This window comes from Engystomops pustulosus, chromosome 4 (genome assembly GCF_040894005.1).
Source record: "Engystomops pustulosus chromosome 4, aEngPut4.maternal, whole genome shotgun sequence".
In the NCBI taxonomy this organism is placed as follows: Eukaryota; Metazoa; Chordata; class Amphibia; order Anura; family Leptodactylidae; genus Engystomops; species Engystomops pustulosus.
The window spans coordinates 133233987-133250627 of NC_092414.1; the positions used below are offsets into that span (position 1 = coordinate 133233987).

Below are 16641 nucleotides of genomic sequence, written 5' to 3' on the forward strand. Positions count from 1 at the left end.
CTATAAAACAAAGGATCATGGAAAACTATTCTAGCGCCCAGGCCATGAGTACTAGACAGATTATTCGTTTTCTAGTGCCAATTGAGAAGGTCAAGGTGCATTAATAAGAATTTATATTAGTTGGATGGAGGCAGAAATTAAATAAATATATTTGGCTTTCTCACAGATAAAATGTTATTGCTGAGGCAGTGCCTTGCTTGGAAAATTATATAAAAAGAACAGCACATTTTTGAAAGGCACTAAAATTGTATAAAATACATTCAGAAACTGAACCAATATACTACAGCAAGAGAAGGCAAGAACAAACCAGGCCTTAAAACCATATGCAATTTGTAAAGCACTTCCTTACAATATATCAAACTCCTCAGTTGGCTGAGATAAGAAATGGGTTGTTCAGTATAGAGGAGCAGTTGAGGCAATCCCAAACTACCTACAATAATAACTTCTAAAAAGGCAGCCATAGAATGGGTGATCATACAGCGACATGCCACCTCCCTTTAGGTCACCAAGAATGGCTACTAGAAGAATTGCTTCCATTGGGAGAGGAAGTCTGAACTAGAAGATTTTGGCAAGACATCAGAAATCGAATCCATGAAAGCATAAAATGTAAATATAGGGGGAAAAAAAATAAATAAAAGCCTAAAAGTGTAGCAGAGAAGTATAAATAAATTTATAGAACACGCCCCTTAGAGATGGTGGATTTTCTGGGTAAAGTAACCCGAGACTGGAGAAAATACTGTTTAACTAAGGAGCCAGTCACACGAAAACAGAAGCCAAGCAAACATTTTAGTGCATTTCCAAAGAACTTGTCAATACTCCTAAGCAGAATAGCCCACATTTTAGGTTGAGGAGCTCGGGCCTCCTTGCTCCTAGGATCGGTCCATCCTACTAGAAAGCAGTTGAACAATTCAGAAAACATAGCTAAGGTGGTAGCGGGCCAAAGCATGCAGACACCATGCTCACAGGCTGTAAGGAGTATAAAACTGTATAATTACTCATCGTGAAGAATAGTACAGTCATCCTAGATCAGCATGAGGAGGACAATGAGATTTAACCCTATGCTTACCAAAGTCAACCCTTCTTATCATCCAGAGGGAGAAAGCAAAAAAGCAGAAACGAGAAGACAAGAGAGTCAACGACAGATGAACTCTGTGTTCTCCATTCTGGAGCGGCTTTGGCCAGTAGTGTAAAATATAGACATGAGAATTCGATATCTGTAGAATAGCAACAGGCAGCATGAACAAGACATTACAACTACAATATTCACAGATTCAGCATACAATGTACCTTCTACAACCTGAAAGCTAGAAGAATAATTCTGCAGTCAGTTAACCTCAGGCAGCCAAGATATCCAAGTAAATTCTACAAAAGCAGATGTCAGTTTAGCTTCTACATATAGGCCACGCCTTGTTTAAGCACTGGTGGCCTAAGTCCGTGGATGAGTGAGGATGAATGCATGACCTGCACAGATTGTGTGCTTCATACAGCAGGTGTAATGTTTCAGGCAGCTTGAGCGGCTAGGATGAATTTCACAATACATAGATCATCTGCTATGGACTTGTGTGACTGAAGGAGCAGACAGTTCACCAACAGCCTGGCTTGAGCTGGTAGAATCCAAACCAACCGGGTACAAATAATTTAAATTAAAAGCATGTACAGAAGCATCAAGATACTTCACTGAATAAAAAGTTAGAATGGCCAGCAAAAGCGTCCAACTTAAAACTGCTGATGTTTGCGCTGGTATAGTTAAAATGTGAAAAGGATTGAAGGCCACGTATTATCTGTGATAGTAAGGTCCAGGCATCCAGATCTCTTTAGCAGCGTACTCCTGGGGAGAGGATCCTTAAACACTTTATTTTAGTCTCTCTATGAGTCCCTGTGATAGTCCAAGCTGGAGAAGCTGATTTGTGGGAAGGTGAGCAAGGTGAGGGAAGTATTTTAGCAAGTTCTCCCAGCACAGTTCTAGAAGGCTGGGGACAACGAGCCAGATTTTGAACAAAGATCCAGTCCGCTTGTTCTGCTGGATATTCACTACTCCTCCATGGATATACATACATCCAGCCTAGGATAGAAAACAGATGCATCAGCTTGCTAGTAGAGGTTATTCAACCACTTGTGCATCACATACATGGGGAAGGGCGGCTTGGGAAATAAAGAGTGACTAAACTTGTTTGCGACTCAAAAAATAAAATAAATTGTTGGGCATACACTTTAGCCTGGTAATGCAGTGCATAAGGGTTAGTCAATCGTCCACTTTTAAAGTAAAATGGAACTTTGGATTACGAATAACCTGGTCTGCAAATGTTTTTGCAAGACAAGCTTGTATTTTACAAAAATTGGAACATTTTACAAGCAAAATTACATAATACAAGAATAATGTGAGCCCTCCCCACGTCTAATGTATTGTACGCCTGTTCACAAAATCTTGAAGTAGTACAAGAAATAAAGGGGTCAGATGTTGTACTAGACATGACTAAATATTTTTAGGATGTGGAACAGATCATTCGCATTTCAATGATTTCCTATGGGAATACTTATACAAGGGATTTGGATTAGGGATCCCGGAACTACCGGTAATTATGCTCGTAATACAAATTGTTCAACTGTACTACTAGGTATTATAAAAAATGTGCACAATTTCCCCCAACAATCCACCCAAGTGAGGACATACCGGAGTTACTGCTGCACAGTGGAAGTATGCTGGTTCAGGCATGACAGCAGGAAGTTTTGTCCACTGGAAGGTCTGCAGGTTTAACTTCCAGAGGTCACCTAGTATAACCTCTCCATTATAACCACCACATATAAAAACTTCTGAAAAAACAAAATTACAAATTTAGAGAGAAATCATGGTTACTTCCTTCCTGTGTGCAGATGGTGGGTTGTCACCTCTGCTCTAGAAGGGTTTTGACATGGCGTTGGTTCTCCAGCCAAAGTGCTGGAGTGTTTATAAAAGAGCTGCAAATGAATTTTGCGGTAGACACTTCTAAACAAACGTTATATCACTGCAGGAGTGCATGACATAAACCGCATTGAAATGGGCCAGTGACTGCTTACTTTATTTACTAGGCCAATGCAGACAACTGCATTTCACTGCAGAGAGCTCATTTTTAAACAAGTCTCATATGGGAACAAAGCAACACTAAATATCTTCATCATGTTGATCATAATAAACAACCTTCATACACGGTGGATGGAGAGGGGTGCGCGCTTCTCTTCTCATTATCACTGGTAATATTGCAAGAAAGGCAACAAAACGCAAGATCACACCATTAACCCCTTAAGGATGCAGCCACTTTACAGCTTAAGGCTCAGACCCATTTTTTGGATTCTGACATGCGTAGCTTCACATGGTTATAACTTTTGAACACTGTTACTTATCTAAACGATTCTGGGATGTTTTTTTCCTCACCTGTTGTACTTCATTTTAAAAATTCGAAATAATTGCGTTTTCAGGCAGATAGATTTACCACCTAAATAAGTTGTTGAATAACATTTCCCATATGTCTACTTTACATTTTCATCATTTTTGAAATGTCTGGATAATTTATTTTGACGTCACGCGGCTTACAAATTGAATATCGCTTTTCCCTATTTTCAGAATTGACTATTTTGAAGATAAATACTGTTTTGAATCAAATTTTACATATTTAACATCAAAACCCCCTATAATCAGTGATGGCGAATCTTTTAGAGGCCGAGTGCCCAAACTACAACCAAGACCCGCTTATTTATCGCAAAGTGCCAACATAGAAATTTAATTTGTGATTTATACTTCCTTCTCTGTCACAGCTTTCATTCATACCAGCACCCTGAGGACACCAAGAAAGCAGAAAATGGTAGAAATTTGGATGATCATTGTAGCTTCGCTCCAGGGTCCCATAAACAGGAAGAATTGTCAGGGCCAGAGCAGGAGCTACAATGATAATCCAGATCTGTCCACACCTTCCCACTCCTCCAGTAGTCCCAGGTTGAGCTGTCACTTTAAAATAGCTCTGTGCACAGCAAGTCCTGGGCTGTCTGGGACTGCAGGAAGATACCTGGAGTCATGTCTGGTGATGGCCTGAGTGCCCACAGAAAGGGCTCCGAGTGCCACCTCTGGCACCAGTGCCATAGGTTCGCCACCACTGCCCTATATAATCAACCCATTTTCAAATCTGCACCCCTCAAACTATCAGAAACAGCTTTTAGGAAGATTGTTAACCCCTTGAGATCTTCATTGTAATTACATCAAAATTGAGGTGAAATTTAGAATGGTCAAATTTTGTTGCTTATACGTTGACACATTTCCAAAAGATAAAAAGAGAAAACCCACCATACAATTTGTTCTGCAATTTCTCCCGAGTGCAGAAACCCCCCAACATGTGGCCGTTATTTGTTTTATGCACGCACGGCGAGGCGCAGAAGGGAAGGAGGGACCTGCAGCTGCCACGATTTTAATTTCCTCAATGGCTCCTTTTGTAGGCTATAAAATTTTCACATTTTCGTTATTGGGGCCATGTGACGCCATTTTTTTTGCAGGATGAGATGCTTTTTCCAGTGTTGCCATTTTGGGGTTGGTATCTCCTATTGTTAAAAATTGAGGAACTTTTTTTTTTTTTTTTTTGGTGTTCACTGTTTAGCCTAATAATCATGTTACCTTTATTCTATGGTTCAATACGATTACGGGGATACCAGACTACTTTTTTTCTTTCGTTTTACCAAATTTGCCAAATAAAACCCTAATGTGGGGACAAATCTATAATTTTTGCATCGCTGTCTTCCAAGTGGCATAACATTGTTACTTTTTGAGCTACAGAGCTGGTTGATGGCTTGTTTTTTGCGGGACATGTTGCACTTTGCAAAAGTATCATTCTGGAGTACATATGTTTTTTTGATCTCTTTTTATTGCATTTTTTGGTGGGATTCAATTGGTAAAAATCATAATTTTTGGCTTTTTTACAGTTCTTTTTACCTGTTCATCGTGCAGGTTCAATAATGATTTACTTTTATTCTACGGGTTGTTACAGAGGCAAGGATACTATATATGTGGGGATTTTTTAAAACAGACTTTTTGTGTGTTATATGTCTCTTTATGAGTTATGGGGCATATGGGCACTTTTATTGATTTTTTTATTGAATAAGATTTTTTCTTTTTACTTTTTCACCGTTTCATATACTGATGTATTGATGGGTATTAGCAGTGTTAGCATAGGCTGACACTGTGCCTTTAAGATGACGTCATCGACGCCATCTTTCAGGCACTGCCGGATCGGACCCCAGGGCTGCCATAGCAACGATCAGCGCCCAACCCCCCTCCCTCAGATGCGGGTGTTACACTGGAGTGTCAGCTGTTATAGCTGACACCCTTTGCATCCCTATGCCGGTTCGGCTCCGATCCAGAGATGAGCCTGCATCAGCTTAGTCACTGAGCTCAGCGGCGGATAGGGATGGGGTTAACCTCCATGAGGTTCTCTAAGCAGGTCTAAAGGAGTCTAAAGGAGGTCTAAAGGAGTTGTCCGCTTTCAGGAAATAATTTATATTGTTTGTGTGGTGAAAAGCTATACAATTTTCCAGAAAGAAAGGATACTAAAAGTATATTGAAAAATTCTACTACTACTGTCTATGGTCCATGTAACCAATAGAGACCAGATCAAATGTGGTTAATAGCAGTCCAGGCAGAAAGACTGCCTCCAAAGTCATATTTGCCAACAATTCCCTTTAAAATTTAACAGTTAAAAAACAAAAGCTATAGAATATATTAACCTTCTCCCGTTCCTGCCATAGTTACAAGCTTTAGCTTACCATGCTTTATTTGGACACAGCTATGACATCTTCTGGCAGCTGGAAAACCTAAAATGAATAAGAAAATGCTTCATAACACATATTAACGGGATTCTCTTCAAAGCCATGGATTTTCAAATTCTGTAAATTTGCAATAATTTAGCAATGGAAAGGAATTTCTACTCAATTTATAGATCCTATTTAGCTGAGCTTTTTTGTCATCACCAAATACCTGCATCATGATCCTCCACTAATGAATGATGAAAGAAAGATGTCCATTCTACCATTATATGCATCAGTCAAGGGTTATTCTTTCTAGAACCCCATGCTCATGAACGCTTTCTGAGAGCACATGCATGCTTGTATGAATAGTAGAATAAGTGGCTGCCACACACAAGGTATACTGAAATCTACAGAGCCTCATCCTCTTTATGTGAAACATCAAAATGGCAGAGGAATCTGAACATAGTCATACACAAAATATGGTTGGTCAGTGGTCCAGTCCAGTACATCCCACAAGTACATGGAATGCGTTTGTCAGTACAAGCTTGTTTGTTGTAAAATTTAAAAGAAAAAAAAAATTATAATCACTTACCATTACAATTATGGCACTATAAATATGCTGGGCCTGATTGCAACACTATTATGCCAAACTGTGTACATCTGCATTTCTCAAGCAAATAAAAGCTGGATTATATGGGTTACCTAGTGAAGCTGTAAACTAATTCTACTGTTGAGCATTCTTACCTTGCAAATTAGTTTCTCGTCTGCTTCTTTCTGCCACTAGTAGATAACCAATGATGTCCCCAGGATCCAGATGGGTTACATTTACACTGATGTGTAACAACTCTGGATCACACGGTCCTCCCCTCTACCGATGGCGCACTTAGATCATACGAGCAAGAAATGGATTCAAGCTGGTGTACAGGAGAGATCCAGCCCTTCTAGTCAGAAAGGCCACCTCTTGTAGGGCAACTATGTGATCAATCCAGGTCAGTGTGTGCAACCACCCTGGAGACATCATTTTCATCAGTGTAAACATGAAGGAAACCAATTACAAGGTAACATCACTCATTTTCAATTTCTCAGTATAACACCTATAGGATGGTAACAGATTTTTTTTCCTTAGGTCCAGTGCTGTTGGCTCTGCCTGCTGGGCCGAAAGAGTAAGCTGCAGTCTTGTGACCTCAAAAGCTTCCGGTCACCAGAGAACAAGAGGGCTGAATTTCCAAAACCGGGACAAACCTTTTCTTGCACTTGCTTTAATGCAAGACCTGATGTAGACCTGGTGTAAGCCTTACCTAGATTTTCATGTGGCTTGGTTGGGATGTCTTCCCAAGTGTTGGTTTCAAAGTTATATGCATGAATCTTGAAAATATTTAGTGAATGAAGAAAGTGGAAATAAGAAAATGGAAAAAAAAATGGTTAGATTACCCAGAAACTAAACAACAAGTGCTAAATTTCTTTAAAAAGGGAATGATTGGTCAATTTTCTTTTGTACTTGCTTTCCACGAGCACCAATTGCTACAATAGGAAAGTCTGAAAGATGACCATGTATCAGAACTTTACCAATAATAAACTACAGACACATAAAGGTCTGTTAATATTGAGTCCATTTTTTTTACATGGTGCCATGTGTTACATTCATGAGGGTGGAGTACATGGGAAGCGTCACACCCCCTCTTAGGCCAGGTTGGAAAACAAAGTTGACTTTATTGGGATGGAAACTATTTTTAGCTAAAAGAAGGTTGGCATTTAGCTAATAGGCCTCTATGGGAACCTGTATTTTTGAAAGTGTGGTGACAGGTTGCCTTTAAGCCTGTTTTAAATAGTAATGCATCCGGTAAGATTACCAAGCACCCTTTAGTCACATGGACACTTATGTGTCAGAAAAAAAACCATAGTAAAAGATGGTCAGATTCTACCGGTATTTTTGATAAAATACTCATGGCTCAAACACCTCAGCAATATTGTTGGAATAAAGCCTTTTACTTTTTTTTTGCCTGAATCAAAATGTCAAAACATACAAAAATTACCTTATCTAAAGCGTATGCCGTCCATGATGTGCCTCCCCCCAATACATAGATCCGCTGATTATCATGTGCTATCTCATGCCTGTACCTGGAGTAAAAAAATAAAAAGGCAAGGTTAACGACTTTAATACATGCCTATGGTAACAGTGACAACACTTAAAAGAAACTTGAAATGTTGTAAATTCACAAAAATAAAATTCCATTAAAAGATGACTGAATACAGTAAATCATAGAGTATAGGACTACATTTCATTTTTAGTTGATGAAAGGTTGTAGAGACCCATTTCAGTGGGGCCAGTAGGGAAGCATTAGCAGCAGCCATGTGCCCTACTGCCAATTCCAAGATTAAGGGGAGACGTTGTCATAGATGAGATAAAGTTGGAAAGAAATTGCTGTGATATTTGTGTGTGTGGATTAATCCTTTTTGAATCCCTTCTATCCTAAAAGTGGGTGTGCTGAATGAACTGCAGCAGTCAAACCTCCAACATCTGCTTAGTGCGCAATAAAATAAATATAAATGTGGTTAATTTTGCACATCATTTTCTTCATGCATTTTTGATGATCCCAATATTAAAAAAATAGAAACACCTCACACACCAGCAAACTTAAAAATACTTGTCTGCACAACATCAAAACAAACAGAATTAACAGGTATACCTCATGCTTACTCGGAAAAGGTGGTGTGCCAGGTTTGTCATCTATTTACAGGAGAGATACAGGAGTGACGAAGGTACCCAATTCGCGTGCTCAGGAATGCATGACACTCCCATAATATTGAATAGAGCGGCCTGCTACTCAATTAGTGAGATTTGGACACCCGTTCTTGTGATTGGTGGGAGTCCTAACTGCCATAGTAAACATTAAAGGAAACCTACCATGAGGAATCTACTATCAGAAGTGGATGTGCCGCTGCCCTAATCTGAAATTTAATAATCATGGGACCCAATTTGTTAAATACTTTATTTACATATTGCTAAAATGAAAAGGTTTGGTTAGGTTCCAGGATTATTAAAATTTCAGATTATGGCAAAGGCAGGCAGGAGGAATCTACCATCACATCCACTTCTGAAAGTAGATTCCTCATGGTAGGTTTCCTTTAAACAGTGGATACTTGTGACATTAGTTTTTAAATAATGACAATCGTTACATAGACACCTTCGCAGCAAGTGACAAACGTACATTATAATCGATTAATTGCATTTTGCACAATGGCCTCGCACCCCAAGACAGTCTATAAACACCCAAAACCTTGATTAAAAAGCCCATTAAAACTCCACTTTGCGTGATCAATATGGTGCCGTGTATGGTCCCGATTGCAACCAACTGCTGGGATTTTAGCCGGACATGTGAATGCTACATCTGCCCCCTTGTGGGGGAATTCAAAACCAAGTGATCATGACTAAGGCTGCATAGCCGAAACTCGTTGATCGTTTTATCTTCTATGTAAATATACCCGATGAACTGATGCACCAATAAAAGCAAGTTTTAAACCGTGGAAGACGCTGCGCTGGAAATCTTTTCTTTATTGGACTGCACCTTGCCCTTGCCTTGGGCGTTCCGTGCTTGCAGCTCACCGGTTTGTGCAACGGGAGTAAGTAGAGCTGATCTGGACTTTTAATTCAAAACCAAGTGGTTTGTCAGTACACACTGCTGAAATTGCTTAAAGAGGCCATGTCAGGGCAATTTGGGACACTTGACAACCCAGCAGTCCTTATGGACCAGTGGTTTAGTGTGCAAAATTGCCTTCTAGAAAGTCCCTTTGTGGACGCTATATTATATATCCATAAAAAAACCCTTTATACTAACCTGGAGCTGGGTCTGATGTGCCTCATATAATTTTATAATATTTCTAGTGCCTCACACGCCTGCACAGTACTGCTATAGGTTTGCTATTAAAGATGCAAATTAGGACGTACCTTTCCTCCGGTAAGTCACAGGGTGGGTTGTTTGGCTTTAGCTGCACCCATTCTCTGCTAGAGAGATCTAGTCGATGTAGGTCTGTGCTGTAAATATACCCAGTTGTTCCTCCAAATACATATAAGAAGCCATTTATGATTGCCATTGCCTGAATGAAAGAAAATAAGCAACTAGATAAAGCTTCACACAGATTTGTAATTGGTAATGTATACAGTAGGTTAACAAATAACTGTACATCATATTGATATCAGCAACAGTAACCCATAAGGACACAACTAGTTAGACCTGCAGGAAATCTACCATCAAATAAAGCATGATAAACCATCATTCTTACTTAAACAATTACTCATAAATTCAGGCACTGTGACTATGGTAATCTTCTATTTGCTATCCATGGCCTCCTAACTTCCAAAATCAGCTTTTAAAATTACCGTAATGAGCGTGAAGGGCTCAAGAGGGTGTGCTGTCTTCACAGGCTGCTACACTGTCTCCCCCTCTGCACTGCCTTCTCCTTCTGTCTGATATATCACTGCAGAACAATTTTAGTGGGGTGGAGGTGAAATCCTCCTGCACAGTGTAACAGCCATTGTACATAAGTTGGCCTAGATTTAGGCACCTAATATGCCAATCAAGCCCACTCCAACAAGATGGGTGGTTCTTGCCTGCAGCAAATATGGCATTTGCAGGAGGACACCCTGGACAACATGGCTAGCCAATCATAGCCATGGCTAGCGGCTTCAATTCAGTTTTGTGAAATTATTTTTACAGCAACATGGCAGAGTGAAAGCACATGAGTAGCCTTCAACAGCATCTGGGTCCTTCCTTACATTCTTCACTGAAAATCAACCAGCAATTCTTATGCAGGAAAATGCCCCCGTCGAACAGCAAAACAATCAAATCAGTAGCTTGAAGGAAAAAAAAAAAAAAAAAAATGAAATGGCCAGTCCAGATTCATGGACTAAACCAATAGAAAACCTCTGGAAAAGGCCAGGTGACAAAGTTATGGTCAAGAAACCACAAGAGTCAAAGAACTGTGTAAGAGAATGGAAGAAGAGTGGACTTTATGTACTTTGGTAATTTTGTGGCAAGACATACCCCTTACAAAACATTCTTCAAATGTTGATCATAGCTCAAATCAAAGAAACGTTTCAAACATAACAGATAGTAAAGTATAGGACTTCATAGTAATATATAATGCATGTCCAGCAGGATTCTTGTGTGCGCTGCGGTCACTCCACGAAATTCAGGCAATCAACAGTTCAGAGTTCACACACCGACCATGGTCAGCCGCTGGCTGAAATACAGATACTAAAACCTCCCATTTACAACCAGTCACAAATGACTTGTACCCCCATTATTTCTTACAGAAATAAAAGCAGATGTGACAGGAGGAAGCTTACTGTTGCTGCAGCAACAAGGCAATAACAATGCTGTAAACTCAGCCTCCAGACAGATGCTTACTGCCCAGACAACCAAATATATCCCAACTTTTTCTAGAGGTGCAAGTTTAATAATACATGACTTTCCTCACATCCATATTATCAGCCCATGAGCATTTCTAATAAAAACTATGAGATATAATAATAAAACATTTTAGCATTAGCAGGAAACATACCTGGCCATAAATGCGGTTGGGTTTCTTTCCATCACAGCTTAGCTTCTCCCATCTCTTATACTTCACATTACAGACATGAACATCATTACCATTGCTTTCACCAAATGGGATGCCAGTGCCGCCAAACACCAAGAGATTGTAGCCATGTAAAACCACTACAAGGCAATACATACTCATCAGATCACTGTACAGTCATTAACCAGCAGCTCAGCCTCAACGTTAGCCTCATTCCTCTTTCACTGCACAAAGAAGTTCAATTATAAAGATAACGGGTATTTGCCACTTTTTCCCCCAGTGATCCAGTGCAGCACCTCTGGCACAACCCTCACTTTCTGGGGTGCTGTGGCCAGAATGTGATCATGTGTGTAAAAAAAAAAAAAAAGCCAGATCGTGCTCAGCGGTATTCAGAATACCACCGCAAATGCGCTTTAGCCAGTTGTGCAAGAGGTACAATTTGGACAATTTGGCATATCTTACATTTTATTTTCATTAATCGCTTATAATGGTGGCCAAAAGAATTGGCACCCCTACAATTCTGTCAGATAAAACTCGTTTTCTTACAGAAAATGATTGCAATCACAAATTATTTGGTATTAATATCTTCATCTATTTTGCTTGCTATGAAAAAACACAAAAGAGAAAATGGAAAAAAAGTCAAATCATTGATCTTTTTACACAAAACTCCAAAAATGGGTGGCAAAAGTATCGACACCCTCAGCCTAATACTTGGTAGCACAACATTTAGATAATATAACTGCGAACAACCGCTTCCAGCAACCATCAATGAGTTTCTTACAATGCTCTGCTGGAATTTTAGACCATTCTTCCTTGGCAAAATACTCCAAGTCCCCGAGATGTGAAGGCGCCTTCTCCAAACTGTCATTGTGAGATCTCTCCCCAGGTGTTCTATAGGATTCGGGTCTGGACTCATTGCTGGCCACCTTACCAGTCTCCAGTGCTTTCTCTCAAACCATTTTCTAGTGCCTTTTGAAGTGTGTTTTGGGTCATTGTCCTGCTGGAAGACCCATGACCTCTGAGGGAGACCCAGCTTTCTAACACTGGGCTCTACATTATGCTGCAAAATGTGTTGGTAGTCTTCAGACTTCATAATGCCATGCACACGGTCAGGCAGTCCAGTGCCAGAGGAAGGGAACCTGCGCCATGTTTGACTGTAGGGACCGTGTTCTTTCCTTTGAAGGCCTCTTTTTTTCCCCTATAAACTCTATGTTGATGCCTTTTCCCAAAAAGCTCTCCTTTTGTCACATCTGACCAGAGAACATTCTCCCAAAACGTTTTAGGCTTTCTCAGGTAAGTTTTGGCAGTCTGTTTTTGGCGATGTTGGTCAAAGTTTTTTATCCACCATCCGCACAATCTTGCGTTGAAATCTCTGGTCACATTTAGGGAGGTTAGCCACAGTGCCACGGGCTTTAAACTTCTTGATGACACTGCGCACAGTGTGGAATTATATCCAATTTGACTTTTTGACAATTCTTTTTGTGGTTTTCCACTGAAGACAAATTAAATGAAGATAATACCAAGGAATTTCTGAATGCAATCATTTTTTGGAAAAAAAATGGAGTATTATCTGACATAATTGCAGGGGTGCCAATACTTTGGGCCACCACTGTATGTCCTGACCTGAAAGTGCCTTAAAAGGGAACCTGTCATCAGGAGCCCTTTTTCTGGCACCCCCATGTCCCCATAGAGACTAGTGTACACACTGCCAAAGAGTTTTTATAGTAAAAGTTAGATGAAAGTTTACCTTTCTGTATCCTTTCCTCTAATCACTCATGGAAGTGGCCAGTTTGGAGTGGGGCAGATATGCGACATCCTCAGGGGGAAAGCGACTTGGGAAGGATATCTGGGAAACATGGGAGTTTGTTTTTTTTTTTTTTTTAATAACTTGAAATCAATGCATGATGGAGTGGTTTCCCGAGGGTGGGGGGAACCCCTCCTTACTGGCCACTCACATGAGACTAGGGACATAGCTCTTCATACAGAAAGGTAAAACTTTGATCAGACTTTTTTTTCGGAAAAAGACAGCTTTACTATAAAAACTCTTTGGCAGTGTGTTCACTATTCTTTATGGGTACGCTATGGAATATGGTCGCTACACTTTGTATTTTACGCTCAGAATACTTTTGTCTGTATAGGCGCTTCATGTCCGGGCACAAGCAATTTTGCACACATTGCAGTCACTGTTGGTCTCCGTTTGTACACAGAGGCTGGTGGTGCCATCTTTACCACATGCATCCTAATATACAAACAGAAATCCAGTCGTGAATGTCTGCACAGCCGCAGAACTGGAGTACCACAGGAGAAGAGTAAAAGAGGTTTATGGTTTTCAAAGCTCCCAACCTTCATCACCCATACATTACCTTTTTTTATTCTCAGACAACCCCTTTAAAAAAAGTCACTTTTTGCATGCTTATACTGTGACTAAATTAATTCATCCCTATAGCTTAATATAGACGCAACAATTTAGCTATGCTGGGATTTTCTAGTTCAATCCATTGTGTAATAACAACGCTGTGATATTAAGTGATTTTATAAGCATTGTTTAGTAAAGACATTTTATTTAAAAAAACAAAAAAAAAACCAACTTTGGAGCCAGTATGCTTTCTAGATTATATCTGTTACTCTCAAAACTTACATGACATGGATGCAAGTTCTCTTGGCATGTAACCATCTGTCCCCATTTGATGCCACGTTCCTGTAGCAAAATGATACCGCCAAAGTTCTCGAAAGAGAGGGTAATCTTCATTCTCTGGCCCACCAGATTCATCATAGTCAGGGTTGTATCCACCAAACACATATAAATTAGCATGATCAGCCACACATCTGTGTCCACTCCTTGCAGGCGGTGACCTGCGACCTACAAAACAGATGGGAACAGGAGTTCACAAACAAAAAAGGCAAAGCAAGGAGACTAAACTAGCTTAAATGTATTTGACTTTTAGAAAAGATTATTTCCTCTTAAGGCAACTGCCAGCCCCTGGGAGCCAGTTACGTCTTCACAGTGAAATCATTTTTTTTCAAACATCTTCTATCTAGTGGATGAATGTTTTTTGGTTTTAAATACTTTTTGGTTTAATGTGGTAGAGGCCAAAAGGTGCAAAACGGATGAGGAGTCAAATTCTGGCCCCCAATTGAACGTTAAAGGGGTATTCCCATCTGGCCATCTACATTCAATTTAATTCATTTGCCATATGTAAACAATTCTTCAATTGTATTTTATGAATAAAATGTTTCTGTGTGAAGATAATTTCTCATAAATGTAGGCATGTTGTCCCTTAGAAATCAGATGGCTTCCTCAGATACGACCACCTCACATTTTGGCTCACCTCACATTGCTGGACCTCCTGAATTTAGCAATCATTACCACAGGACGGCTGTAGGATATGCAATAAATCCCAGACATTTCATATACAAAAACGTTTAGTTTCTTTGTGCAATCCATCCAGCAGAGGTGGCCGTATCCAGGGACACAGTCTTGTTTCTAAGGGACCATAGGACTATATTTATGAGAAATCATCTTCATACAGAAACATTTTTTTTTAATGACATCTAATTGAAGAAATGTTTATATAAGGCAGATTAATGAATTTGGATGTGAATGGCCAGATGAGAATACCCCTTTAAGGGCAGACACCCCTTCCCCAAAATGGATTCACCACCACCACCACATTGTGCAACATACATATTTATATACACACAGTATATACTCGTGTATAAGCACAAGTCAATGAAAAAAAAAAAAAAAAAAGAACTTGCATGCTCACCCTCCGGCATCCCGATGCTTGCCGTGGCTCCCGATCCACAGCACGGCTCCTCTTCTTTGTTCTAATTGCTGTATTAGCCGGCAGAGACGTGTCCACACTATGATGCGGCCGAGCGCCAGCCGGCAGATTGCGTGAAGCTTCTCTGCCTGCTCATACAGCAAGGAGAACAAAACAAGAGGAGTCGCAGGGACCGGAACATTGGGGAGCTGCGCCAGGGCTACGTGACGGCCCGAAGGCAAGTATGTTTTTTTTTTTTAATGTGCTAGCTTTATGTGCGGGCTGGCTGGCTATACGCTACCTGGGGGCTGGCTGTATTTCCCACCCTCGGCTTAAACTAGAGTCAATAGGTTTTTTTTTAGGGGGGGTCTCGGCTTCTACTCGGGTCAGCTTATACTCGAGTATATACGGTATAAAAGCAGCTGATTTTTTTAAAGTCTGCAGTATTCGTAAGAGGAGCACATCCTAACCCAAGCAAGTCTTAGTGAACAACAAGTGGTAATCTAGCAGTTGAAAAGCCGTAGAAAGGCGCACCATGTTAATGGAATGGGCCATGAGCTGGAAAGAGTTTTCTGCCCCATAATTACAGTTACAGGATTAAGTGAGCATTGGTACTGAGCAAAACCAATTCTTGGGTTTTCAAGGAAGGTAAAAGGATCCAGGAAAAAGAAAAGCCCAGGGTGCAGGCAACTTTTGAATGAGAAAATTAAACCTCAGAGAAGGGGAGCAACAGAAGGAAGGCCCTTGGAGGGGAAAGGGGAGTTTCGGGACACGGCTCTCACAAAAAAAAAAAATAATAATAAGGAAATTCCAAGAGAAGCATACATACACAAAATAATAAAGCCTACAGTGTATTTAGATCACACCTGGGTCCAACCAAGTCCTGAACTTTTGAAATCTTAAACCCATGTCCAAAAGAAACGAAAAAATGCATGTATGAAATGGTAGGAATCACATTTCTGGTTTCAATGAGACATTTACAGAAGCCTCAAGCTCTCAATGCATAAACGTTAATAGCTGAACATATAGTACATACATTCAGAAGGAAGAAAGCACCAAATGCAATAGTTTTGTAAAAAGCATCAGCCAAAAAGAAAACCCAATCCACAAAGGAGGGGTGTTTGTACCAATCTGGTGTGAGAATGAGACCACTAGAACTCCTTCTAATTTCATTGTTTTCCTCATGATCGGCCCTTATAGCCTATATTTGCTATAATTTTTCATAGGGAAGGGGTGGCGCGCAATTTAGCTTGCCTGTCTAGGGCACCAAAATGCATCGACCTAAAAGCACGTACTTTACCCAGGCTATTCTTTAGATTCCATGTGTCACCTACTAGTACAACATAGTGCACAGATGAAGATGCACAACAATGAAACTTCCAAATGTAAAGCAAGATTGATAAGATATATAGAGACAATACAAGACTTCCCAAATCCCAAATGAATCTTCCCAAAGGAAACTAAAATCAGAACTAATATCAACTGATGGAGCTGCACAGCTAAAATACTAAATAACCAAACACAAACTATCTGTATC

General features: G+C 40.1%; 1 protein-coding gene across 2 annotated transcripts in view; it reads right to left on the reverse strand.

The window, feature by feature from the left end:
* Positions 1-1132: 1132 nt before the first annotated feature.
* The window catches only part of KLHDC10 (kelch domain containing 10), a 34608-nt gene continuing 19099 nt past the window's right edge, over positions 1133-16641 (reverse strand). For both annotated transcript variants that reach the window (XM_072147509.1, XM_072147508.1), the window contains 8 exons: positions 13979-14200; positions 11326-11480; positions 9710-9858; positions 7797-7881; positions 7062-7128; positions 5782-5829; positions 2672-2811; positions 1133-2062 (listed from right to left, as the gene is read on the reverse strand). In XM_072147509.1, coding sequence (XP_072003610.1) covers positions 1853-2062; positions 2672-2811; positions 5782-5829; positions 7062-7128; positions 7797-7881; positions 9710-9858; positions 11326-11480; positions 13979-14200 — 1076 coding nt within the window. In that variant the 3' untranslated portion in view covers positions 1133-1852. The remainder of the gene's footprint in view (positions 2063-2671; positions 2812-5781; positions 5830-7061; positions 7129-7796; positions 7882-9709; positions 9859-11325; positions 11481-13978; positions 14201-16641) is intronic.